Here is a 27573-nt window from a genome sequence, read left to right as displayed (position 1 = left end):
GGGAGCCAAAAAGAATAATCCATCCCAGTAAAAGGGAGCCATAAACATAATCCATAAACCTGAGGATGGATCCAAATTCCAAAACCCTTTTCCAGTAGCTTGTTCACTTGCTTCATAATCTCCTCTTGTTGAGCTTGACTCACACGATAAGGAGGTCTGTTAGGAGGTGAGCTTCCTGGCATGATATCAATCTGATGATCTTCTGGTCTCTTTGGAGGTAGCTCTCGTGGAAGAACAGTCTTCATACTTCTTTAGGAAATCTTTCCTTTTACGATCAAGAGGTGGGAGTTACTCATCACTGTCAGATTCCTCTGGATCTCTTACATATATCAAGTACGAGGAAATTTGTTTTACTTTAGGAACTTGTACATGACTACTGAGTGGAATGGAATTCCCCTCAACTCCTACATCAAAAGTTACATTCTTGCCTCTACAAGGAAACCTAATCTTATTTCCAACCCAATCAATGGCCGGATCTATCTTTTTGTTCCAAGGCATGCCCAAAATCACATCACAATGATGTCTAACTTTACCAACAATAAAATTTTCATGATCCACGTAATCTCCAATCTCCAAGCGAAGCTTGCCCAAAATAGGAGTCACCTCTGTTGACATTCCCTCGAAGGTGGTACCTGCGGAAATAGGAGCTCCGAATCTATTTGAAGGGAGGTTCATGGCTTCAACCACTCGGGGATGAATATAGTGGTGGGTAGCACCACCGTCGAAATGGATAAGCATGGGTTGGTTTGCCACTTTGTCCCATGCTTTGAAAAGTTGCCTTCTCTCAGGTGGTGTATCATCCTGATGTTGAAGTTCTTTTGGCAATGCACTAGTTTGGGGCGGTTTGGCTTCTTGATTTGGTCGGTCAAGACATTTTACAGCCATATGTCCCTTCTTCCCACATTGGAAACATTTACCTTCTTTGACATAATCTTCAAGTTGCTTGAGGGATAATTTCTTTCGGAAAAATGGAGGTTTATCCCCATTCTTGTTCTTCTTATCGTGTGGCTCGTTCCTTGATGGAGATCCTCCTTTGAACCTCTTCTTTTGGGATGAATCTTGATTCTCATTCTTTGATTTGCCCACCATCCAAGGCATGTATATGGCGTCAACTTGCAAGGCCTTGTCTTGTGCTTTTTCTAAGGTTTTAGGTCTTGCCATATAAACTACTTGCAAAAGCTTAGGTTGCTATCCATTGACAAGCTTGCGCATTTCCATTAGTGGAGGAATACGTGTATAAGAAGTAAATTTTAATGATGTGGTTGAAAAATTATTCAGGTAAGTTGCCACATTCTCACCAACCTTTTGTTTTACCTCATTCCATTCCTTTTGTACATCTTCCTCGAAATTTGCCGGTTGAACATGGTCTTGAAGTTGGTCCATGATGATGGTTCGATCTTGTCTTGCACCACTTGTAGCTACCAATTCTTTCACATAAGAGGGTGCTCTCTGTTGGACTATTGCGAAATCCTTGCGTGATCAAATAAGTATGTAACTTCTCATACCAAGCTCGAGGAGCTTGTTTGAGACCATAAAGTGCTTTTCGAAGCTTTTCATACTTTGTTTTTCCGACCATGCTTCACAAAACCAATGGACTGATTTACATACACTTCTTCTTGCAAATCCCCATTGAGAAAAGCTGATTTTATGTCCAACTGATGCTTTTTCCATCCATGATGGACAACCAATGCAACAACACAACTAACTGTGGCCACACAAGAAGTAGGTGCGAAAGTCTAATCATAATCAATGCCTTTTTGCTGGGCATATCCTTTGGCCACTAGCCTGGCCTTGTACCTGTCAATGGCACCATTAGACTTTCTTTTCAACTTATAAACCCACTTTGTGCCAATGGGCTTCTTGCGAGAAGGCAAGTCTACAAATCCCATGTGCTGTTTTTATGGATAGAGTCCATCTCATCATCGATAAAGGTTACAAAGTATAGATGCTTTCCAAAAGATGGTGTCCGTATAGGACCACACACATCACTGGGCACAAGCTGTAATTTCTGGACAGCCCTTGTTGATCCATCTTTTGGGAATGCATTTCTGTGCATCTTACCCAATATGCACCCTTCACATACATGTTTTGGTGGTAGCTCTACATGAGGCATATCCTGTACCATTTTATGCCTTAGCAATAGCATCAAACTACCATAATTCACATGCCCAAACCTGGCATGCCACACTTCTGCCTCATGCATGGCAGGTGTAAAAGTGGTAACCACATGAGCATCATGCTCTCTCTCCTGTCAAACCTGTCAAGCTGATATAACCCATAGTACAATGTGCCGGAAGTGACCAATGCATAGCCACCTTCACGGTCTTTCACTGTGCATCTGTCGTCCTCAAAGTTGACTGCATATCCTCTTTTAGCAAAAGAGGAGACGGACATCAAGTTCTTAATCTCTGGTACATACAATACAGCTTTAGTGCAGCCATCTTCAAACTGCTTTTACTGGCAAATATGAGCCTCTAGCCCACAATGCTAGAGACTGTACAAAAGGCTCGTGTTGTTGCAGGTGGGAGTTGCTGCTGGTGCGAGCTGTGGGAGTCAGGTAGGTTGCTGTTGCTGCAGAAGGCGGGGAGCTTCTGCTCTTGTCGGCGGAGCTTGGGGGTTGACAGTTGTGTGGACGGTGGACAACGTGCAAACGGCGGGAAGACCAGGCGACTTGGGTTGGCGACGGCGGGCTCAGGCACAAGGCGGCGATGGCATGCTGGCTTGGGCACGGTGTCGATGGGAGGCAGGGGACGGCGTCGGAGTGCGCGAAGATGTTTGGGCGACGGCTTTCGAAGGGATCTAGTTCGGTATTAGACAAAAAGCTCCAAAATGTTGCCCAAAAGTGGCCTGTGCCACGAAAGCCCAAAGTGGGGTTGAGCTTTGCCCTGGGCCGCCTCCTTTGGTGTGAGCGCTGTTGGTGGGCGGTGGTGGAGCCCTCCCCACTAGTGCCTTTGGAGGCTAAAAGGGGCAGTGAAGGGCTGCTGGTGCCTGGACGGGTGGCAAGGAGCGCAGCTGGAAATGCTGAGGTGACAGACGGAATTCCGCAGCAGACTGACGGATTTGATGCTCAAAGAAAGATGAAGAGATACAATGTGTGGAGTGAGTGAGTTGACTCCACAATATCAGAATACAAATATGTGGTGTCCTTTCACACCTAATATCCAAGGGGAAAAACCCAAAGGGAGAAAAGTGCCCTTGGTTTGCCCATGTTCACATGTGGCACTACTCATAGCATATGTGGCATAACTCATAGCATATATGCCAATATCTTTCCATAGAAGGATTCGAACTTTACGCTTTTCTCACCTGGCTTAAAATTGGCTTTGCCGGTTGAAGGCTCTTTTACCTTCTTCTCTCTTGCAAGACCCGAGGAAGCTGCATCTGGAAGAGCGGGTATAGGGGTGGCTTCTTTATGTCCTCCATGAGTAGTGGATTGGGTAGCTCTAGATCCTAATCCCTTTGGTTCGTAGGTAAGCCTTGGTGGCTTGGTCTTTGATAAAGTTCTCAACCATTTGGGCCCTTGTGTAACGGATTGCGGGCCTTGGTTCTCTCCTAGAAGCTCTGTATTGGCCTCATAGTTGTTCTCTTCTTGGGGCCCTTGATCTCCTTCTACTCTTGAGATGGTTCTGTCACCCCAAGAAGGATTTCTTCAAAAGAAATCCTTGCTCTGATACCACTGTAAGCCCAATGGAGCGTATAGTGACAGATTCAACCACTAGTCCAAGAGATAGATAGAGAGAGGGGAGAGAAAGAGGGATTCGGGGTTTTTTTCACAATACACCACATTGAGCGGGGAACAGAGCTCACCCACTTTTAGGAATTTATTTCAGGAGCAATCCAGGGGCTTTACCAAGCCAGGACCAATACAACAAATAAATGCAATATCAAACAAATATGTTGATGATGAGGGCAGTGCTGAGTCGACGACAAGGTACAAGATCCTTGATGCTTGAGCACACCAATAGGAAGACCCACAAGAATCTTACACCAGACTAGTACCAAGGTATGTATCAAATTCTTGTTGCTCACCAAAACCCCATGAGGAACTTGAGGTAGAGATGTTGAGAGTAGATGGTGCACGTTGTACAAGGATCTTTTCCCAAGGGTGGTGGCGGCGTTCCTTGAGTAGGTGGCAACCCTTAAAAGGCGGTGTAGGCTGCAGGCGGTGTGGATAGATAGTGTAGGCAACACTGTTGGAGGCAGTAGGCAGCGTGGATAGATGGTGTAGGTAGCACTGCTAGAGGCAAAAGGCGGCACTCACCGGGCAGTACAGAAGCGGCGCAACTAGTGGATCAGGTGCTACAGGGCGGTGCAGGCGCAACTAAGGCGGCGGAGTCTGGTGAATAGGCGGCAGGCGGAAGTGGCTTTCGGGCAGTGGTGCTGTTGGCGGAAAGTGGTTCCGGGTGGCGGAGGTGTTGGTGGAAGGAGCGTCTTAGCCGGTGGAATGGGCGGTGACACCGGTGGCGGCAGTTTTGCAATAGTGGTGGCGGCGGTGGCTCTGCAACGATGGCGGTGGCAATGCTGCAGGTGGGGCAGAGGCTAAGGGTGAAGAAGGAGATAAAGATGATGATGATGCTCTAGCTCTTCACAAAATAAATCTCCCAAGGAGGCTCTCCACAATTTTTATGAATCTCCAAGAGGGTACAAGCTCCTAATATACTTGAAAAGGGTACAAGCTCCTTATATACTTGAAAAGGGATCTTGCTTTTGGCCATGCTTGCTTTTGCCTTTTTGCTTTGCCTTTTGTTTTTCTCTTTTAAATATTTAATAATAGTCAAAAATAGCCAAAGTTCTTGATTTATGCTTTTGAAGCTTCAGGCCCTAGAGCTGCTTTTTGGCCCTAGAGCTGCTTTTTGGAGAAGTGGCTTTTAGCTTTTTGATCCAGTTCGATGTCCTCTTTCAAATGATGCCCTCGGCTCTTGGTCAACACAGTTGACTTTTGCTTTTTCTTACTTTTTGACCAAGATCGGTGCTTTTTCTTGTGCTGGCTTAATGAACCCTGTTTCCATGTGTTTGGGCATGAGTTCCTCATGTGAAAAAGATCTCGGAGGGCCAAATAGTTACATAGGTGGTTGATGATCCAGTTCGATGTCCTCTTTCAAATGATGCCCTCGGCTCTTGGTCAACATAGTTGACTTTTGCTTTTTCTTGCTTTTTGACCAAGATTGGTGCTTTTTTTTTTGTGCTGGCTTAATGAACCCTGTTTCCATGTGTTTGGGCATGAGTTCCTCATGTGAAAAAGAGCTCGGAGGGCCAAATAGTTACATAGGTGGTTGTTTGATGTTTGATGATTTAGGGGATGCAAGAGATCTCCAAAAATGTGTGCATATTTTTGGTTTTATTTAATTAAACGTTATTAGGGTCAGGCTTTTAGAGTTAAATGGGTGAAAGAGGTAGATTCCAAGTGATGAGGTGAATGAGGTAGAGGCATGGTGATATCATGGAGCCACATAGGCCGATTGTTGAAACTTAGGTGATTGAGAGAATCAAGGATTTGATGGAGAAAATCAAGGAGATGAATGTGGATCTAGATGCTCTTTTGAGAGCTATAAATTGATGTACTCTTTGCTCACATTTGTGAGAGATTAATAAAGAATGTGTTTATTTTGTGCTTCTTATCTTGCTAAGCATTTCTAATTAGTGTTAATCATTATCAAATCATGGACATTTTTTTTGATCTAACCTAGTTTGACAAATTTTTGATTTCTCTATCTGCCCAATTTGCATTCACGATACATGTCCATACTGAGATGCTTCTTTCATGATCCCATCCCAATTTTAGGTGATGCTAACCTTCACGTACTTTGTTTTCCAAGATAGATTATCCCCTCTATGCCTCCTTTTTTGGGATAGAGTAGTTACTATATCTTCTTTGCATCCTTGACCTACTCAGTGTCTCCTTGGTGTGTAGGAAAGTTGATGATAGTTTTAGAGTCGAGGAGGCTTGGCCATCCTTGGTGATCCTTTAGCTTGCTGTACTACCTACTCAGGTTCAACTTATTATTTTTTCTCCTGAAATATTTGAAGCACTCTAAGTTAAGTGCCTAGAGGCATGCATGGCAAAGGCCAGCCAAATATCTTCCTAGAGAGCTTCTTGTGAACTATTCTTTTGTTGGAGGGAGATGGTTGTTGTAACTTGTCCAGCTCCTATCTATCTTCATGAGCTCTATCTTTACGAGCAGCAAAATTCTCGGCCTTGGCTTGAATGTTGGAGACCCTAAGGCCAAGTTGTACACAATCTCAAGAAGTCTGTCCAACATTGGTGAATGGTCATATCACCACTTGCAATCTTTTCTGGAGATATATCCTCATCTGCTGCTGTGTCCTTATGTGCCCTGAGTATTGGGTGTGAGAAGATTGCAAATAGTGAGGGGTCTGAACCTGAAAGAATTGCTTTTGTGTCTTGCCTCAAACTCTGTGAGGGTTTTGTATTGAGGGTAATTGCTGCCTGAGTGTTTGTCAGCAAGCTGTGAACTGCTTTCAATTTAGCAGTACCTATATGGCATTCGTGTGTTCTAGAATCTACATGACATGGTCCCATGCTATGTGGTCAAATGTTTTTTGAAATTCACTCTTCAGGTATATAAACCGAGTCTGCTGATAAACAAGCTTGGTGTGCTCACTTGCACATATCATATTTAGGTCATTTTTGTATGTCCTTCTCTCTGCTGTAAATCTTGTTTACCACTTTTGGCATGTTGAACTGAAATGTTGTGCCATTATTTTGAGCAGGCACTTAACATATATACGAGCGTAGGCTTCCCTGTTCCAAGCCTGCCTTTGTGCATCATGGAGGGCCCGGACATAGTCACGAGTTTGCAAAGCATTCATGTCTCATTAGTGATTCATTTGACCTCTGGGCCAGCTGAGTCACCTTTTAAAACGAAGACATTATATTTGAAGTTATGAGAGTTCAAGCCTAATCTTGAGGTTGCGTTAAGCTGAGGTGAAATGGATGTCCAAAGGCTTGGGGCTTAATGAGGACTTGTGTGTTTATCCTAGACTGCATGGCTTTGTCTTTGGCTTGACCTGATAGTGATACTTTTGGAGCTGTGGCTGGATGGTACAAATTTGTGATTATGGATATCAATAGTTGTAGTGAATGGTGAGAGCTATACCAGTTGGGATAAAATATGCGTTTTATGCCATAAAGAATAGGATTTCTTTCCATGCTGCCCTGTCAAAGTCGCCGAATCTGAAAGCTTGGATGTAATTTGATCTCATTAAAATTTATTCATTGGACTTGTCACATTATCTTTTGCAGGCTACACGCTGTCGGGATGGGTTACATAGGGAAACATGGAATAGAGGCCTTACAAAAGTATAAATACAGTGGCGTGGACCTCTCATACATGGCAAAATATGTTTTTCAGCCTTTTTGGAGCCGCTTTGTGACGATTTTCCCTTTATGGATGCCGTAAGTCTTCAAGTTCTTTTTCCATTGTTACAAACTGTGGGTGTTTTCTGCAGTAGTTAATAGATCATTAGAAAGGCTTCACTAGCTCAGCAAGCTAGTGTCATACTTATCGATTTGTGCCAAGATGACTATTATACTTCTTTGGATTCCTTGGACAGCTTCTTAATGGTTTGAACTCGTCAATATTAAGCCATTCTATTGTTGTTAATAACTGAGTTATTTTCACATTAGGAGTTTACTTTCTAGGCAAGTCAGTTTTGGTTCAAAATTTTGCTTTTAATTAGGCACCGTAATCTTCAATAAGTTCTAAGTTTGCTCATTCCTTTTTTTTGGGCTGTTTGCGGGGCTGGATTTTGCTGCATCAGGCCAAATATGGTAAGTTCTGTTTTTACTTCTTTGTATATGAAGTCAGGTTTTTCATGGACTCTGGAATATATTCAACACACTGACTACTTCTGTTTATGAAATTCAGATCACTTTGACAGGATTTCTGTTCGTTGTTGCATCTGCTATGCTGAGTTATGTAAGTGTTAATGAAAGTGTTGCATGGCAAGCTTAGCCTTTTTTGTGGACTTGAAATTTGAAAATTGTTGCTTGGCACCTTATGTTGATATGTGGAATTGTAAGTCCAGTTGCCCAGCATCTTCAATTTGCAAGAACCATTTTATATGGGGTTTCAGTTTCCAATGCCAGTTTAATAAGTTTTATAGTCTGTAATATAAGCTATCAAAAGCTCTGTATCTGCCTTCAAGTGATGGCTTGACCAAAGGTTAATTTCATGCCTGCATGGATCCCTGTCAAAGCATTCAATGGCCACAGCTTTGGCCACTGATCAGCTTGTCCTACCAGGGAAATAAAACAACATAGGACTCACTAGTTAAGAGTCAAAAGCTAAAAGAGCCTTTACTACAAAGTTCTTTTATTATTGTGAATAGTTCCCAGTGAGTACAAATAACCACCATGAGAACGCCGGGAATCAATATCACCGGCCCAGTCGAAGTCCGTGTAACCACGCAGGGTGATCCCACGAATGTAGTGAAGTCCAAGCATATAGGTACCCACTAGATAGCGGACAACCCTCATCGTTGAACTCCAATATGGCTCCTTCGGAGCATTGAAACACTGACTTAAAATGGATGTGCAATAGGAAATGTCAGGTCTAGAGTTTGTGAGCCATATGAGTTTCCCTACCACTTGGCGGTAGGCTCGCTCTTCATGTGGGGGTGAGTCCTCTTCCTTTGTTAGTTTGATGGTTGGATCCAATGGGGTAGCCACAGGGATAGCACCATGAGGAAAGTAGGAAGTAATGAGTTAAAGACAATGTTGTGATACAAAAATACCATTCAGATGTTGGACCACCTCCATGCCAAGGAAATATGAGAGAAGGCCGAGATCAGTCATCTCAAAAGTTTGTCTGAGTTGTGCCATGATATCAATCACTTTGGCTTGATGTGATCCAGAGATGATGAGATCATCGACATACATCACTAGATAGCAAAGCATCCCCTGATTTGTGTGGATATAAATATTGGGATCACAGTGAGATGGTTGAAAAGCTTGACTGCATCAAAATGTGTTGATGTGATGATACCACGCTCGGGGGGCTTGCTTAAGCCCATAAAGAGCTTTACGCAAGCGAAAGACTTTGTCCTCATACCCGAGGAGTGGGAAATCCGGAGGTTAGTCAACATAGACTTCCTTCTCGAGAATGCCATTTAGGAAGGCACTCTTGACATCCAATTGATAGACTGGCCATGTGTGGTGTGCGGCCAAACTGAGTAAGAGACCTATTATCGTCATTCGAGCTGTAGGTGCGAAGGTCTCGTCGAAGTCACTGCCTTCTTTTTGGTGAAAACCTTGCACCACAAGCCGGGCTTTGTACTTGTCCAAGGTACCATCGGCTTTAAATTTGGTGGGAAAAATCCATTTGGAGCCAATCACCTTCTTATGACGAGGCTATCCACAAGGGACCACGTGCCATGACAGTCAATGCTTTCAAGTTCTTGTTTCATGGCCTGTTTCCAAGCTGGCTGTTTGGTTGCCTCTTTCCACGATGTTGGCTCAGCATGTGCCACATAGTCTGTGGAAAAAACAGAGGCAAATCAGGCACGATGAGTGAGCTTGGTGGACCGTCCAAAGGGATATCGTGGGGAAGCATGCCTGAATCCAGCATGGTCTGTTGTTACCAGCGGGGTAAAGGGTCCTTAGGAGGCTGTTGGGAGGAGGAAGGCTTTCAAGTGGCGGAGTAGTAGTTGCTTGATTGGGGTCATGTGGCACAGTGGGAGATTCTTGTTCGGCTGGTATGGACAGTGGAAGGTGAAGTAAATCCCGCTCATCAAAGACAATGTTTCAATGAATGAAGACTTTGTTCGATCTTGGATCAAAAACTTTGTAAGCCTTTGATTCAGAAGAGTAGCCCACAAAAATGAGCAACTCACTCCTTGGCTCAAGCTTATCCCTTGTGTCATTCGGAGTGTGTGTGTATGCATGACACCCATAGACATGGAGATGGGAAACAGTGGGTTTTTCGCCATAAAATGCCTCAAACGGGGTCCTATGAGGGACATTGTTAGTGGGGCAACGGTCCAGAAGGTACACCACAATGTTGACTGATTCTGACCAAAGGCGTTGAGGCAGCTGTGCTGCAAAGAGCATGGAGCGTGGCATATCCATCACGGTTTGGTTCTTGCGCTCGACCACTCCATTTTGTGAGGGGGAGTTGGTGGAAATGAGTTGGTGTTGAATGCCCTGTTCTTGCAAGAACTCCGTAAATTGATGGGAGATAAACTCACCACCCAATCGAGATGCCCATTTGGTTAGCGACTAACTAAACCCACGTGGAAAGTATTGGAAGGCATTTGATTTATGCTTCAAGAAATACACCCACAATGACCTTGAATAATCATCTACAATCAGCATGTAGTAGAGAGACCCATTCAAGGAGAGGGTTGCTGATTGCCCACTCAAGTCCAAGTGAATCAACTTGAGGATACCCTGAGCACGATGAGTAGCATGATGTGGGAACGGTGAATGATGCTCCTAACCCATTCGACATGGCTGGCAGACATCCTTTGTGAATTTGAGGCGGGGTATGTCTTCAACCAACTGCTCTCTAGACAACTCATAGAGTGTGTCATAGGGCAGGTGACCATAGCGATAGTGCCATAGTCGTTCAGTGTGCGAAGGAGCTTTGGTCACATAGGCGCAAACCGGATGAAACTTAGAACCCCTGGAAGATGGCTCAGATAAAAAAGTAGACATCCGGTATAAGCCATCCTTTTGTGGTTGACCTCGGGTAACAACGAGACTGGTAGTCTCATCTATCACCGCGACAACTTGCTTGTTGAAGTAAACTCCACAATCGAGTTGGGTCAGCTGGGATACAGAAAGTAAATTGAGGCCTAAGTTAGGAACAAGATAGACATTGTCCAATGTTGCCTGGTTGGGGCCTGTGTTGGTGTCAAATAAAACGGTGCCAACAAATTTGATGGGCATCAGGGTATTGTTTCCACATCGAACTTCACGCTTAGCAGGACGTTGAGAGATGAAAATGTTGGCATTGTGTGCCATATGGTGTGTAGCTGTATTGTCAACTATCCAAGTGACCGGATGACCACAGGGAAGAGTTGGGTGAGCTTCGATGATGGGCACAGGTGGACCAGTAACCGACACTTTTGAACGAGGGCAGAAGCTTCCACACGCTAACTGCCTTGTCTAGTCCGTTGTTTCCTCTTCCTTTCGGAAGAGTGGCCAGAGTCAACCTTAGATGGGACCTGAGTGACATTGGCCAAGGGGCTGGGATGTGGTGTAAGGGATGACCAATCAGACATCGTCCGGGGTGGCAAAGGAAACTGACTTTGGGGGGGGGGGGGGGGGGGACCTTGAGTGACCTGACCAGTGGTTCGCCAGTGAGAAGATCTAAGTCAATTTGTACCAGTGCCTTGTTGCTGGTTCCCTGGTGGGGAACCTTGTAGAGTAGGTGCTGGAGTATTACCCCCTCTCGACTGCCAACCTGGTGGGGGACCTTGCAGAGTAGGTGGTGGAGTATTACCCCCTCTCGAACGCCAATTGGGGGCTTGGTTGCAGGAAACGTGGGTTAGAGGCAGGGAAACACCGTTTCCCCGTTTCTTGGTTGGTGTGCACGTGTCCCACCTTGGAAACGTGAGGCTAGCCATCAAGCTCTTGTCACACGTGTTGAGTGCCTCAACATGTGAGAGCAATTGGTCTACGTATGGATTCATTCACTTGATCAACCGCAACCGGCTAGGGCACAAGAAGGCGGAGAACTTAGTGTATGTGCATAGTAATCTCCGGTTGATTTCTAGGAAAGAGCCTTCCTACATCTCAGAGCCATGCCAGCAGTGGGATGTTATTAAGGAGGATGCTTTAGAAGAGTGGAGCGAGGAAGTGATTGATGAGGAAGATGTATCAACCACGTAACTGTTTTGTATTATGATCAATGATTGATTATTGAAAACCTCTCATGTTTTGCCTCAATCTACTTTGGTGTGCATATTTTTTCAAGCATTATGTTAGCCTACCGCCAACATTTCCTTGAAGTTGAGTTTGCTATTTCCTCTGGGGTTTACCGTTTCCGATCTGGAAACGTTTCATGCAACCCTGATTGGAGGCATTGCTCCTTGGTTGTTTTGGCGATTTGAGTTGGTGTTGGGGTTGTTACATCTATTTTCCGTGGCTTTAATGCCACACTCATCATCAACATGTCCGGGCATTTGGCAATGAGGCAGAGTCTATTCTTTTTGGGAATATTTTGCGGTAGAGAGTGGGTGTCGAGGCAGGGTTTTTGGGGTCAGTGGTGTTGCCTTGACTACTTGGGTTCCTATTCCCCTTCCCTTGCAGCCCTTTTTGAGTACAGGTGGTATTGGAAACAAGGGCTCCCGCTTGAGTAAAGGAGAAAGAAGATGACTTCTTGGGGTGAAACTGGTCATGCAACTGAGCGAAGCAGAGGAGTTGGCACTCACACTCATATAGGTTAGGCATAGGTTCTAAACTAATGGTCTGTGTGACAAAAGTAAAGAAACTAGGTGGCAACTTGTTCAGTAATGTAATGACTTGGTCTTCCTGAGACTTGGCAGAGCCAGTGGTGGCATACTCTGCGTTAAGGTGCCGGTACTCACCAACCTTGACAGTCAAGTCATCCTGCTCTTTAATAGAGAAAATTTGGATTTGATGCTTGAGATCAATGCAACGCGTGCGATCATGTGCTGCATCTCTCTCTGCAAGGTGTGCCCATCTGTCAGAGTCATAGGGGAACTGCTAGAGTTGTGAATGAAAATCCGGCAGAAGACCTTGCATGAGCTCCACTATGGCAGTGGCACTCCTAGCTTCCCAAAAACGGATGGCCTCAGGAGATGCTAGTGAGGGGTGGGGTTTCGGTTCAAATCTCTTCACTAGGTTCCAAGAACCTTGGGAAGTGATAACTTGTTCCATAAGGTTAGCCTAGGTGGTGTAATTAGACCCATCGAAACGAGTCTTATATGTGAAAGCAATTGTGGACATAGAGACGTGAAAGGAAGGAGGTGGGGGGGTCCATGATGGCTGGAACCCATATCCGGAGTGTAGAGGGTTAGGTGGAACTCTAGAATATCCACTAATACCCGGCATAGGTGTAGGACCTGCAGGGCAAGGGTACTCCATAAGATGGGATATAAGGCTGGGCACTCGGCGTAGGTGGAATACTTGGCTGAGGCGCAAATCCTTGAGTGGACACATAAGGTGGAACTGAGGTAGTGCCTGAGATGGGTTGATAAACTACTTGATACCCCGGAATGCTGGGTGGTGACACAATGCCAGGAGGCATAGTGCCGAGAGATCCTTGTGTCGGGTAAAACCCATACACAGATCCCTGTGGTGGTGCAGCTGGTAATGGTTGCATGCCAATACCAGCAGGAAGAAACATGGGTTGGGTGGTGGGAGGGTTTTGTGCTTGTGGTTGTACAGTAATCCAAAACACATTAAGAGCAGGAATAGAATGTGAACTAGAAGAGAAAACAATGTTTATATCCTTGAACACCAATAATCTGGGAGCTTACTATGCTCCTAGACCCTCCTCTATTTGGGTTCACATTACTTTAGGATCAAGGGTAGTTGATGGTGCCATATGCTAAACTTGTGCTGCAAAAGAAGACACATAGGAAGTGTTAGGCACATAAGCACTCAAAGGTACATACGAACCTGACGCGGTCTCCAGTTGAGTTGATGATAGTGGATCTCCAGATGACCATGATGATAGTTGTCCTCCCTGAGAGAAAGAGAAGTCCAAGCTGTAGGTTAGACTACGCAGCAGGGCTCTCCAGATGAGGCTGGATATTGGGGTCAAGTAGTGGCACATTGGCAGTAGGCATGTATCCCCCTCTGGAAGCGAAGTTTGATAAGCTTGGAGAGGAGGGTCGAGATGCCAGAGGTGTAGAGGGTTAGTAGGTGTAGATAGGCTGGTCATCTCCCAATGAAAGACCTCGACCAGGGCTCTCCAATGAGAAAGAAATCTTGTCCTCCGTGTGGTCCAGATCCGAGTAAGGAGAATCAACATCTGGTCACAAAGGCTGATCCTCGGGAATCATGGGTAGACGATCCATGTTGTGTGCTCTCGAGATCTTCAATCCCTCTGCTCGCGATAGCTCTGATACCATGTGAGGGCAAAAGGACGAAAGGACCAGATGTGTGAGAGATAAGAGAAAATCAACACAGCATGAAATGGATGAATGAGACTCAATGAGTGTATGTATAATGGTGGATGAAATCCTGTACAAGAGGCCCTCTAATGTGAGGTGACTTTGAGTAAAAGACTGGTGAAGAAGCAAAGATGAGGTCGGAGCTGAAGCATGGTCAGTGACGAAGGCTCGCTTGATGTGAGGCAAAGGCACTCCGTGAGGTGGTCAGTGTCGAACGAGCAGAGAGGACTGCCGTCCCGATGTTGAATGATGATGATGAGCAGAGAGGGCTGCTGTCCCGACAATGTGTGCTGATGAGCAGAGAGGGCTGCTGTCCCAACGATGTGATGATGATGAATCAGAGATTTGGGCTGCTGTCCTGAGGTGAACTGCTGGAGAAAAAACGCAGAAGTGATGGAGCAGAGAGTGGGCTGCTGTCCCAAGATGTGCTGCAGCAAAAAACGCTGATATGGTGAAGACCTGGGCTGCTGCAGAAGTAGGCTGGCAGCAGCAACAGGGGGTCTGAAGTATGATGTCGAATATGATGTGGTGATGATGAACAATGCTGCTGATGTTGCAGAGGTAGCTCCGGCAGCAGAGTCGATTGAATATCTGTTGTGTTATGGCTGAATTGTGAGGCTTTGTACATAAATGGTGTTCGGCTACTGGTCGGCCCACCAGGGGGGACTGTCGGCCCGTAGCAAGACACAGAAAAAACATAATAAATCCCTTTTTGGGCTGGATAAACACAGATTTGGGTATATTTTCACACAAATAAAACAACATAGGACTCACTAGTTAAGAGTCGAAAGCTAAAAGAGCCCTTACTACAAAGTTCTTTTATTATTATGAAACAGAATAATGACCCTCCTGTTAGGTAATTTTGGGTTGTGCTTTTCTTCCTGGACAACTAGTAGAGCAAACTATAGACCCTTCCTCTTAAGCTCCATTTGAAGCATGAAACTTAGAGCTTATGGATATACTCTTGTTGATTAGTGAGCATCTCATCTTGCATTTTGAAACTCTGAAGTAATCGTAGAGTAGAGTATTTGAGGTGGCGGTCATTGACAAGGCATAGTACCCTTGCCATTTGAAGCATGGATGAACTTAGAGCTTATGGATATACTTTAGTTGATTAGTGAGCATCTCATCTTGCATTTTGAAACTCTGAAGTTCATCCATTTGAAGCATGGATGAACTTAGAGCTTATGGATATACTCTTGTTGATTAGTGAGCATCTCATCTTGCATTTTGAAACTCTGAAGTAATCGTAGAGTAGAGTATTTGAGGTGGCGGTCATTGACAAGGCATAGTACCCTTGCCAGAGATGGCTACGCTTCAATCAGAGAAGGCTACAAGTCTTTTCCAAAAATGGAATTCTCAATGTAAGGGCTCTCTCTTCCCTTGTTACCTAAGTGGGTGTTATCATGGTTACAAAGCTTCGGCACTTCATGATCTTTGAGATCATCTTGAGGCCGTACGATCGTCATTGACTTGGGCTCATAGGACAAGAAAGTGACCTTGAAGGGAAGACAAAAATGCTACTGTCCTGACATTGAACAGGCAAAATGCTTTCCAAAAAAAGGTAGGTTTAGCAGATCTGTGTACTCAAGATATTTGCATAGAGTTATTGGTGATTGAGTTTCATTTGTGAAAATTTTTAATGTTTGCAGGGCAATCTTTTTTGAACTTGCAACTGCTGTACTTGACAATCTAAGGCCTTTTACTCCTATGTTATGATTATCAGGCTTAAGTTTTGACTGTTACATTTTTTTCATGGAGATTTCAGATGCACCTCAGCTATTAGCTTTTTGAGAAGATTTTGAACTAGGCAATTGCAATGAAGAAGGTTAAAATATTCAATTTACAGCGTGCCAGCAAAACTGAATCATCGTGATACTTTTGTCACCTTTGTGCAGATCTACTCTCCAGGGTTTGCTTCTCCGTCTCCAAAGTGGGTCCACTTTTTGCACGGTCTCCTACTGTTCCTATATCAGGTTTGGCTGAGGATTTTCTCAAGTGTGTTGCTGAATCCATCTACCAACAGCAGTAGAAGCTTTTACTGTAAAATCCCACATATCAGCATTGTGTAGGGTAGCAAGAAGAAAATGATCTGCCACATGAAGTTGTAAGGGCAAGAGGAAAATGATTTGCCACATGAAGTTGTAATGTTATGGATGAGATAACCTTTGGAGCAGTAAAAATCTTTGTCAAGCCTTACTGAAGGGATCAAATTTTGGGATTGTCTATTGCAAGTTCAAGACACAATACTGGAGGTTCATTTTCTGTAGGCTCATGTGTGTCACCTTGAGTTGTTTCCCAGACATTTGATGCTGTTGATGGCAAGCAAGCCAGGCGAACGAGTTCTTCTAGTCCTTTGGGAGAGCTTTTTGATCACGGTAATTATGTTCTTCATGCTTTGGTTTAGCAATGCTTGCTAGCTTTTAGTGGGTGTTTTTGGTGACACATTTCATTGACTGTTTCTGTGCAGGTTGTGATGCTCTTTCATGTGCAGTAAGTTGTATTCTTTTGTGCTGAACATTCATGGCTTATAAGCATAAAGCATAGCATCTCAACTGCCTGAACAGTGAACTTTTTGGATCTTGGACTTTGTGCAGTTTGAGACAATGGCTTTTGGGAATTCAGTCATGAGTGGAAAGCACACACTATGGTTCTGGGTGATAGCAACCATCCCCTTTTATGGGGCAACTTGGGAACAGTATGTAATCATGAATTTTGAGTTTACTTTGGCTCATTGATAAAAATAGTATGTCCTTCTGTTTTGTTTGCTTCGTATATTTATCTTCAAAGCTGATTCGTATAAGTAACAAAGGGACTTAAGGCTACTTACACAGGCTTGTTTCATATCCTGGTTTGACTGGAATATGATACTGTAAAATTGGTTGATTGACAACCGAATTCACCTGCAGACTTTGGTGCTTCTGCTACAATTCTGGCTACAAAAGGAGAGACCTTTTTCTCAAGCTTGCAGGAGGGAAGTTTGTACATCCCAAACCCTAGGTGGGTTACAGGTCTAACTCATAGGTTAGGTTAACCTGGATTCAGTGATTAGGCATTTATGGGGAGGTCTAGTGGTAATTAGAGGCATAGGGCTATTTATGGTCCTGCTTGTGGTGTGCTTATCTGCTTCAAGCTGACTTTGCAGCCTAGTGTAGCAGGGTACATAAGAAAGCGTGGTAAGAGGGCTGGATGCTGCTGTACAGCACCATGGAAGGGCCGTACAGGTGGTCGTACATGTGGCTGTACAGCAGCAGTACACCTGGCAGTACACTGGGCTGTTCAGATATCACTTTACAGAACTGGTTGTACAGGGCAGCATGCTGGTTATATAGAAGCTGGCTGTACACAGATGACTCTACAGAGGTGGCCATATGGGGCTGGCTGTACAGGTGGGTAGCACAGTCATGGGCGTGTGTATAGATATCAGGTAATTGTGGGTGTAAGAGAGGGCAAAGATGCTTTTCTTGCCAGTAGAGGAAGTGCATCTGATAAATATGCATCGTGTTCCCATCTTTTTGTGGAAAGTTGCATTTTTTAGGCAACTAGGGTGTTTTTGGGTGTGCATGCTTTTTTGGGCCTAACACGCGGCTTTTAGAGCTTTTGGTTGATCAAGTTTGTGTGTGTAGCACTAACTAGTCAAAAAGCTGAGAGGTGCCCTTTTCTACTCCCTATAGTCACCCTGGGCATGCTTTCAAACTCCGGGAGCTAGCTGCCATTGTTTGGCTACAAAAAGCCCATCTCTCATGGCCAAAACTTGCCTTTGCTTCAGTTTTCTGTGTGGATCCCTGTGTGAATCTGAAACATATTTGCTGGGTGCATGTTGATTTGGAGTCAATTCTAGGGCTGATCGCCATGGATCCTCAAGAAAATCAGAAATCTCAAGATCAAGAGCAGGAGATTCGACTAGAATCTCAATAGCCGCCCTAGTCTACTATTTATCAGATGCAAGGGCTGAGCTGTCTTGGATATTCTCAAATAGAATAAGCTGTTGTTGCAAAGGAATCCGAGTTTAACTTATGTATATGGGAAGCATCATTGGTCGGAGGATAGACTCAAGTAAGGTGAGCATGGCGGGCTGCCATCCACTAAGTGCCCAAACTTACTTATAACCCTTCCGTCTATGCTTTAATGAAGTGTGGATGCCCAAACTCACCTTTAAGTTGCCCGGCCATACTTTATTGATGTGTGGACTTGCAAAACAGTAAAGTGAGCTATAAATTTAGCACGCTTAAACAAAGCCCGTAAACTAGACACACATATTTTGTTGGCAGTAAAACGCTTAACGAGAAAATAGTTCTAGGCATGCAAGTATGCCATGCATAAGAATGTGTTGGACAATCTCCCTTTTGTTTACCTTGTAGTAGGCATAGACATTATGTCCCCAGGACAACTGGAATACCATAGTTTAGATATGGGAATGGACTAAAATCCTAAGGCTCTCAGATCTAGCCTGCTGGCCCTTTGCATAGACTTTAGTCCCTTACCATAAGGTGCCACTCCACATGACCGTGGGCGTAGGTGTAAGTCCCTTACCTTGAGGCATAGTTGCATTCAAACGCGTTTGATACGCGAAGCAAACGTTTACAAACGTTTGAAAAAAAAAACGTTTGAAAAAAATTTCAAACGTGGACTTTTTTGGGGGTTTTTTTTAACGCTTCGTCGCCCATCGCATCTCTTGCGCCCCCGCCCACCGTCTCTCTCTATTTCGCCCCGCCCATCGTGTCAAGGGAGTCGAGCATATCTCTCTTGCAAGTTGCGCCCACTCTCTCTCGAGTGACGAATCTGCCCGCCCATCGTGTCTTGAGTCTAGACTCTCTCGAGTCTCTCTCTTGCTCGACTGTGCAGGCACAGCAGGTTGAGGCAGCCCTGCACAGTGCACACAGCCGGGCAGCCCATCTCTCTCTCTTGCGTGATTGTGCAGGCACAGCAGGCTGAGGCAGCCCTGCACAGTGCACACAGCCCATCTCTCTCTCTTGCGTGACTGTGCAGGCACAGCAGGCTGAGTCAGCCCTGCACACAGTGCACACAGCCCATCGATTCTCGAGCAGCAGTCTTTCTCTACTGAAATTTGAAGGCCCAGCACTGCCACTCGCCAGCAAGCAGCAGCAAGCACCTTCCACTGGTGGGACTCAGCAGGTGGGAGTCGGGACTCGGGACGAATATACAGGTAAGTTGGTAACAGGGTTTTAACTTGTGCAAATGGGACGAAAGCGCAAAGCTGAATGGGAGCATGTGTCCATTTTGAAAACAACTGAAAAAGGCCAGACTACATGTAGATGCAAATATTGTGGGCACACTTGGGATGGTGGTCCATCGCGAATAAGGGCACATATTCTTGGTTTATCAGGTCATGGTGTGGGAAAATGTAATGCTGCACCCCAAAATGTAAAAGATGTATGTCGCAGATTGCATGTGGGTGGAGTGCAAGACTCCATGGCAAACATTGATGCATGCGTATCTGATTTGGGAGAGGCTTCTCATGGTAGTGTCGATGTACATGCATCAAATGTTGCAAGTGGTATTGGGCCTTCTAGCTCTCAACAGCACGTGAGCAGAAAGAAGGTGTCAAAGACACTGGGTGCTCTAGCTAAAGCTTGGGATGTACAAGCACGAAAAGAGGCAAACATTGCTCTTCGTCGCTTCTTCTATGCGGAAGATGTTCCTTTTTGGAAAGTTAGAAGCCCATATTTTCTTGACATGGTGAAGGCAATTGGGCAAGTTGGGCCAAGCTATAAGCCTCCCTCATATAACAGCTTGCGTACAAAAGAGCTTGTGGATGAAGTCAAATGCGTTGATCGTGACTTGCTAGACATTAGAGAAAAGTGGAAGAGATATGGATGCAGCATTGTTTGTGATGGATGGTCAGATGCAAGGCGCAGGCCAATTATCAATGTAATGGCTACATCCATATATGGGTCTGTTTTCATAAAAGCAGTTGATACAAGTGGGGAGTTCAAATCTGGCGAGTATATTTTTGGCATCTTGAAAGATGTAATCCTTGATATTGGCCCCGATTATGTAGTGCAGGTGTGTATGGATAATGCCTCAAATTGTTTGCGGGCTGGTGATTTGATCGAGCAAGAGTGGCCTAACATCTTCTTCACTAGATGCACTTGTCATTGTTTGGATCTATTGTTGGAAGATATTGGCAAGCTTCAATGGATTGCTCCTATTTTGGCTCAAGCAAATCTAATTGTGACATTTGTTACACGGAAGCACACAATCTTGGCTTTGTATCGTCAATTTAGTAAAAAGGAATTATTGAAGCCATCGATGACGCGCTTTGCTTACTCTTTTATAATGCTGGTGAATTTATTGGATGACAGATGCTACAATGGGTTGCGTCGTATGGTTGTTAGTGAAGCTTGGACAAGGAAAAAGGTCTCACGTACCGTGAAAGGCTTGGATGTGGCTAACATTATATTGGGTGCAAGCTTTTGGCAGGAGGCTAAAGTGATTGTGAAAATTTGTGCACCTATTTTAAAGATCCTTCGTCTTGCAGATAGAGAAGGCGCCACCATGGGTCTCATGTATGAGATGACAGATCGCATGGTTGAGAAGCTGCAGGTTGTAGGAGGAGTGGATGCAAATAAACTGCAAGACATTAAGAATCTTAGTGTGGATAGGTGGGATATGATGCATTCACCTTTACATGCTGCAGCCTATGTTTTGCATCCTATTTGGAGAGCTAAGAATCCTGGTGGTGACAGAGAGGTGCATGAAGGTTGGATGACTGTCATGGAGAGATATACAAAATATGATGTGGATATGCAAGGTGTTCTATGTGATGAACTTGACACTTATAAGTCCGAAGCAGGTGCATTTGCTCGTGCTGTGGCTAGAGATGAGAAAAGAATGCATCAAGCTGTCAAATGGTGGGAAACATTTGGGGCCCAGACACCCAAAGGGACTTGTGCCTCCCCATGTGAGAGAAATTGGAGCACATTCTCTCTTATCCAAACAAAGAGAAGGAACAAGTTGCTTCCAAAAAGAACAGAGCATCTTGTATACATTCACACCAACCTTCGCCTTATCAACAAGATCAAGCAAGGAGGCTACGAAAAGATGGAGGTCACATTGGAAATGATTAACAAGGAGAATGATGATGATAGATTTCTTGCATTGCAAGAGACACAAGAAGAGGAGCAAGAGGATGTTGTAGCCTCATTATCGCATACGGGGGCAAGCAGAAGTGATATCGTTGGCACCAGTTCCCTTGGTGAGCATGATGATGATGATGATGATGATGATGATGATGATGACGATGATGATGATGATGATGAGGAGGAGGAGGAAGAAGGGGAGGATGACTCTATTTCAGAGAATGATCTATCATGATTCATTTAGGTGAAGACTCGCGTAGAGTCTAGTTTGTATGAGTCATGACCATCTCCCCTTCCTTCCTTGTTGTTTAGTTCTGTAGTTGCCAGGGCACTTTTTACCTTCTTTAGGAGGGGTTTTTTCCCCTGGCTTTATCATTTTGTATCAGCTGGCTTTTGTTCTCTAGAGTCTAGACTCTACACTAGTCACTCTAGAGTCTACACTGCAGTTTGAACTTTGCGCAGTGCACAATGCGCATTTCAATTTTCAATTTTCATTTGCTTCAATTCAATTGCTAGTTTTGAGGTGCTTCATGTTATGATGTTTTAATGTTCAAGTAAATATGGATTTGTTTAAAAAATGCTAAAAAATTAGGGTTGCGTTTGATTCAGGTCAAGGGTTTGAATCAAACTCGTATCATACTTTCATACTCGTTCGCGTTTGACGTTTGATTGACGTTTGAAAAAACTATGCCTTGAGGTGTTTTGTCCATGCTATGGAACCCATCAATAGGTACGAAAGTGTAGAGATTGCCTAAATAGTGACAACATCCCAAAGGCAACATCGCTAAATCCCATTTGGGGTGGGTCATCGCTAAATCCCATTTGGGGTGGTTCATCGGTTGCATAATGATGGTCGCCCACTATGGTTAGGTAAGTGCTGCGATGTGCCAACAACGAAAGGAAAAGAATAGCCTTCCATGGATAGAAGCTATCCCAAAGCCTATGCCAATAATTTGTGTGGAAATGGGAGAATAATCCTTGGGTTTGCCAGTGGCCAGCTGCCGCCGGGTACCATCTACTCTTGCAAGAGAACGTGCCAATCCAAAAGGGCGGAGTATTGGAGAAAGGGGATACCATGGCCCTTGGGGCCTTTGGGTGGAATGTCAGGTCCCTCTTGTGCCACTAGAGGTGAGTGTACCGCATGTACGGTGATGGAAAAGTGTAAAGACCTCCTATGCCGGGAGTGCAATATCCGATGTAAACCACCAGTTGTAGATATCAATGTCATAAATAATTAAAAAAGGTAAATGATTTGAGGTTCGACAGATCGGAGTATGGCTCTCCCATATATATATATATATATATATATATATATATATAGAGAGAGAGAGAGAGAGAGAGAGAGAGAGAGAGAGAGAGAGAGAGAGAGAGAGAGAGAGAGATGAAATGTTATATTAACGTCTTTAAAAGGCCAAAGTGACCTATGAGACGAAAGTTACAACCATATGACATTTGATACACTATCTGGAAAAGAAAAGAAAGGACTGAAGGTAAGTATCTAGCCCTGCAATACATCAGTAGGGAGCATCCGGAAGCAGCAACTAGGGAGAGTGGGAAGCTAATGCTACTAGTCAAAATGGGGTACATGAGTACATGGATACATGAATACATGAATATGGGGGAGTACAAAAGTGACAGTGAGTACAACAGTATATGGCTGGAGTGGTAATCATCCTAGGAGCTCTAGCATGGGTCTCTGCCGGATGGCCTGGATATCTGCCATAGTGAGATGCCTGGTTGGACAAGCCCAATGCCTCGCAATGATGCTCTGAATCCTCCGGTGTAGGCACCGTCTTTGATGTAAGGATCGGCGAACCCTCGGGCGTCTGGATTTGCCCAACTGGATAGCTCTCTCAACTAGAGTCCCACGGGGTGCCCACTGTTGGGCTGTCAGCTGTGTGTCCTCCCGGGTAGTCCCTCTAAAGAAGTCAGTAATCTGTCTCTGTGTGGACTCCCTGCCAATCGGGCGTCTGCTCCTCATAATGGACTCTCTGAGCCTGCGGATCTCTAGGAGATAAAAACCCAAGCATCGCTGATCACAATAGTCCATGACTCTAGACAGTGGTCAAATCCCTCTCTGAAAAGGCAATGGTAGCGCCCTCGAATCTCATAATATGCTGTGCAGCGTCAGATGTCGTGCTCCTCTGTCTCTGGCTCTATCCAACAAATCTGACATATCCTGTCCCCTGGAGGTATGCCTCTAAATCTACCTGTCTCTATCTCTAACTGATGTGAAGAGGTGCGGATCTGCCCGAGAGAGAGAGAGAGAGAGAGAGAGAGAGAGAGAGAGAGCGAGCGAGCGAGCGAGCGAGAGAGAGAGAGAGAGAGAGAGAGAGAGAGAGAGAGAGAGAGAGAGAGAGAGAGAGAGAGAGAGAGAGAGAGAGAGATGATGATGAAATGATATATTAACGTCCTCAAAAGGCCAAAATGACCTATGAGAGTTACAACAATTGGTGGATCTGATACAATGTCTGTGTAAGAAAAGCTAAAACAACGAAACAACTAACTGAAACTGAAACAACAACTACGAGAAAAAGTAAGGTACAAGGAGCTCTTAATGGATAACATCTGGAAAGGAAAACTACAGCAACAAAGGTAAGCATCATATACATCACTATCCAAAGATATCTCTCATCGGTCGATGGCGGATATCCTCAATGTCCTCCATGGTGAGTACTCTGATTGGACGTCTCCCATGCCGTGCTAGTATGGTCCTGATCCTCTGTTGTAGGCTCCGCCGGTGTCGGGATGGGCCTCTCATCTTGGGGCGCCTGGACCGCCCCAGCTCTATAGCCCGATCAATCAGTGTACCTCTGGTGCGGCTATACTCTGGGGCTAGCTGCAATGCCTGCTGGCTTGACTGCTCAATCTCTGGTTGAAAGAAGTCTGTAATCTGCCTCTGTAGGTGTCTCTCCCTCTCTGTTCCCCTCCCTCTCAAGAGACCCCCTCTATGTCTACGCAGCTTCAGCAAGTATAATCCGAGGCATCTTTGATCCTGGTATCTCATGACTCTGGAAAGTGGTCCGAAACCCTCTTTGAACAGGCAATAAAAACGGCCTCGTATCTCATAATATACCGGACAGTGACATATGTAATGTAACTCTGTCTCTGGCTCCATCTGGCACAACTGACAAATCCTGGCCTCAGCTGGTACTCCTGTGAATATGCCAGTCTCAATCCCTAGCTGGTGTGAGGATGTGCGCATCTGACCAATAGCACACCGTACCCCATGAGAAAGATGAGTATCCATGTAGCTGGGTCTAATCACAAACCCATCCTCCGTGAGCTGGAGAAGATGATCTCTATAGAAAGCCATCTTCGTACCAAGCTCGTGTGTCGGCTGTATCCATGTCCTCCTAGTGTCCAACTGAGTCAAGTCCTGCCTGATAAGTCTGGTAATCTTTGCCCGTGTGAGAGAGAGGGAGGGTGCATCCAGGGAGTACTGAAATGGAGGTAGCCTGTCCATACTAAAGCCATGCAGTTGGAACCAAGCTATCATCTGTGCATACCAACATGATCCGTCTCCCTGTGATGCCAACTGTCGTGAAGACTCGAGGGCTAAGCGAGCATATCTGTCTCTAGGGAGAGCCCAAGTGCTATGTATAAAGGAGACTGATCGAGTGAGTGCCTCTACTACCAATGGGGGAGCAGCCATCTCTGCATGGATAATATCACGTGGTACGTAGGCCTTGGCCCTAACCATCCGGGAAATCATAGAAACCAAGGGCCTCTCCATACATCTCCATCCATCAGTGCTACCAGCTCGGCTGTGGTGATCCACTGAGGGTCCCCATATCTCCACTCCATACAGCATGGCTGAAGTGACCAAAGTGTCAAAGAGCCAGAGCTTTGTTCAAGGTTCCTGAAACTGAACCTGCGAACACATCCTCTCTAGTCTCCCCAATGCTGCATAAGCTCTGGTCAATCTGGTCTCCGCTGCTCTCCTCAAGGAAAATAGTGGGCCACTAAAAACCACACCAAGGTAAGTATATGCATCTGTATACTCCACTGTCTCTTGACCATATGTAAAGGTGGGTACTGACCTCCTAACCCACTGTGCTGTGGTGTTAAACACCATCACCTTGGTTTTACCAAGGTTAACAGACAATCCACTGTCCAGTGCAAACGTGTGCAATGCATCCAAATGATGCTGCATCCCCTGTGGAGAATCTGAGATCAGCACAATATCATCAGCATACAATAACAACGGAATCCATGTCCCTGCTAGCTGTGCTCCTCTGTCACCCTCCCGCTCTACATACATACTTCCCAAATAAGGTGGGAGAAAGGGGGCAGCTCTGTTTCACCCCAATAGTGGAGTGAACCATCTCAGATATACACTGAGTAGTACGCACCTGCCCCACAACTGTCCTGTATAAAGCCCATGATTCCCCAAATCAGCTCTGTGGGCACTCCCATCTCTTGTAGTCTGCGCATCAGTCTGGCTCTCAGTACTGTGTCAAAACCTTTGCGGAAATCCACAAAGCAACAATAAATCCTCCTGCCATATAATCTGCCCTCCTCAATAATAGCTCTGAGTGTCAAGATATGGTCAAGAGTGGAGAAACCTCTCCTGAACCTTGCCTGCCTTGATGCACTTATGCCCTCTCTCTGCCCATCTACTCAACTCCTACTCAAGAATAGATGCATATAATCTAGCCAATGTGTGACCAATCATGATGGTACGATAATTCCCAGGAAGCATGGGATCCGTGACTTGAAGATAGGCACAATCGTGGACATATTCCAAGTCTCAGGAAAACCCTCGCACATGGCTCGGTTAAACATCATAGCAATAAGCTCTGCAAGCATATCTCTGGCATGAATAAAGTGCTCTGCTACCAAACCATCATGATCATATGCTCTCCTAGTCCTCATCGTGTCAATAGCTTTCCTTACCATCTAGTAGTAAAGAAAGCACATGTCTTTGGGCATGGCTCCGGTGGGTCTGGCAAGGGCGGCTGTCTTGGTGCTGTGTACAGGGATGCTGCATACTCACCCCAAATCTCTGTGGAGGTAATGGTTGGTGATGGTGAATGCTCATGGAATAGTCTCCATGCCTCGCCTGAGTCCTGACTCATAAATAACTGGTACAAATCCCTCTCTAACTGAGCAAGATAAGCCCTCTTCTTCCGTCGCACTAGGCGCCGGAAGGTAATCCGTGACTGTCTGTGAGTGGTAACACCCATGAGCACCTCTCTCTGTAATCTGATCCTCATCTCTCTGCACTCCTCATCATACCAGCTGTTCTGGGGCATGTTCCCAGATCGTCTCCGTGTAGGCTGACTATGGGGATATGCCTCTGATGGTGTAGCATGAAGCGTCTCTATCAATATCTGAGTGAGCTCATCTAATGGCCGTCCCGGATCCTCGGCACATAAGCGTCTATATATCTCATCCGTGTACACGGTGTAAGTCTCCCTCGTAAAGGTATAACGAGTGTGTGTGGAGACCTGTCCCAATGGAGTGGTGCTGAACTCAAATGTGAGAGTGAAGGACAAGATAGCATGATCCACTGCTACTCCAACCGGCCTAGTGCCTACCATAAAATCCTGAAAAGAGGGAATGAGACTGGGCTGAGCCATAACATAGTCAACTGTACTAGCACCATGCCGATGTGGAAAGCTAGTGAAACCGCCCGCTGTCGGGAATCTCTGTAGGCCATTCAGGATGGCCAATCCATGTGCAGTCCCCATGTCTATCAAATACATACAATGTATGTTCCTCATCCTGTGAGACCAGTGAAACTATCCTCAAAAGCCCCTACATTAAGGCGTAGAGATCCATTACAATTCCAAGTAGCGACTTTGAGTGTAGTCCCATAGGTCTCGCGCCGTCATGAAGAGCGCCTCTCCATAATCACCACTCTACCATCTCTATAGAAGGCCACTTTCCCTTTCTCTCGGGCTGCCCTTATCTCGGGCATAACTTCTTTCATGTGGGCAAGTTGCGAGAGTGTGAGGTCATCTCCAAGAAATATTCCCGTCTTCTTGAGTGTAGGACGTCTCTTCAAGAAGTCCTTCAACCATTCCATGGAGGGGAAACGAATGATAAGTGCTCTCTCCTTAGAAGATTCGCCACTACCTTCTCTCTTCTTTCCCACTCTCCATGCCTTTGTGTGCGTGGCTTCAATGCCCATCATAGAGAAGAGCTCCTTGGTTTCCCCTTCCGCATCATCACAGTCTTTTAGTCTGGACACTTGTACATGTAAGGCCCGGGTCTTCCTCCTTTGCTCCTCTTCAAGGGTCATGTTGATGATGGTGGGAGTGGGGATGGGTGGCGATTCTTTACCTTTCCCTTTCTTGGCGACCTCGATCCATTTCTCCACCTCGTCCATCTTCTTTTGTGTCTCTGTGATCAC

General features: G+C 45.3%; 2 protein-coding genes across 4 annotated transcripts in view; one reads left to right on the top strand and one right to left on the bottom strand.

Annotated features, from left to right (window-relative positions):
- Positions 1–27573, top strand: part of LOC147633688 (choline/ethanolaminephosphotransferase 1-like) — an 82664-nt gene that overhangs the window by 18647 nt on the left and 36444 nt on the right. For 2 of the 3 annotated variants that reach the window (XR_015266897.1, XM_086804686.1), the window contains exons 1-5: positions 7888–7940; positions 16008–16085; positions 16412–16487; positions 16580–16602; positions 16707–16807. Coding sequence is in view for 2 of the 3 variants with exons in the window: in XM_086804686.1 (XP_086660812.1) it covers positions 7929–7940; positions 16008–16085; positions 16412–16487; positions 16580–16602; positions 16707–16807 (290 nt within the window). In the remaining variant the exon portion in view is untranslated. Of the gene's footprint in view, positions 1–7264; positions 7418–7782; positions 7793–7887; positions 7941–16007; positions 16086–16411; positions 16488–16579; positions 16603–16706; positions 16808–27573 lie in introns of those variants that run through there. The other variant, XM_086804687.1, reaches the window with a different exon arrangement.
- Positions 23715–25324, bottom strand: LOC147633689 (uncharacterized). Its single transcript, XM_086804587.1, has 2 exons — positions 23951–25324; positions 23715–23724 (listed from the first exon to the last, which is right to left on the bottom strand). The coding sequence occupies exons 1-2, from the start codon at positions 25024–25026 to the stop codon at positions 23715–23717; spliced, it is 1086 nt and encodes a 361-aa protein (XP_086660713.1). The 5' UTR covers positions 25027–25324.

Source organism: Cibotium barometz, chromosome 11, assembly GCF_041138505.1.
Source record: "Cibotium barometz isolate CiBa-2024 chromosome 11, ASM4113850v1, whole genome shotgun sequence".
Taxonomy (NCBI): domain Eukaryota; kingdom Viridiplantae; phylum Streptophyta; class Polypodiopsida; order Cyatheales; family Cibotiaceae; genus Cibotium; species Cibotium barometz.
The sequence above is the reverse complement of the archived record's forward strand: the minus strand, read 5'-3'. Positions and strand labels throughout refer to the sequence as shown.

What these genes read in the sequence shown, in the direction of transcription:
- LOC147633689 (XM_086804587.1), bottom strand. Translation starts at nt 25,026, where the DNA reads ATGCTGTATGGAGTGGAGATATGGGGACCCTCAGTGGATCACCACAGC.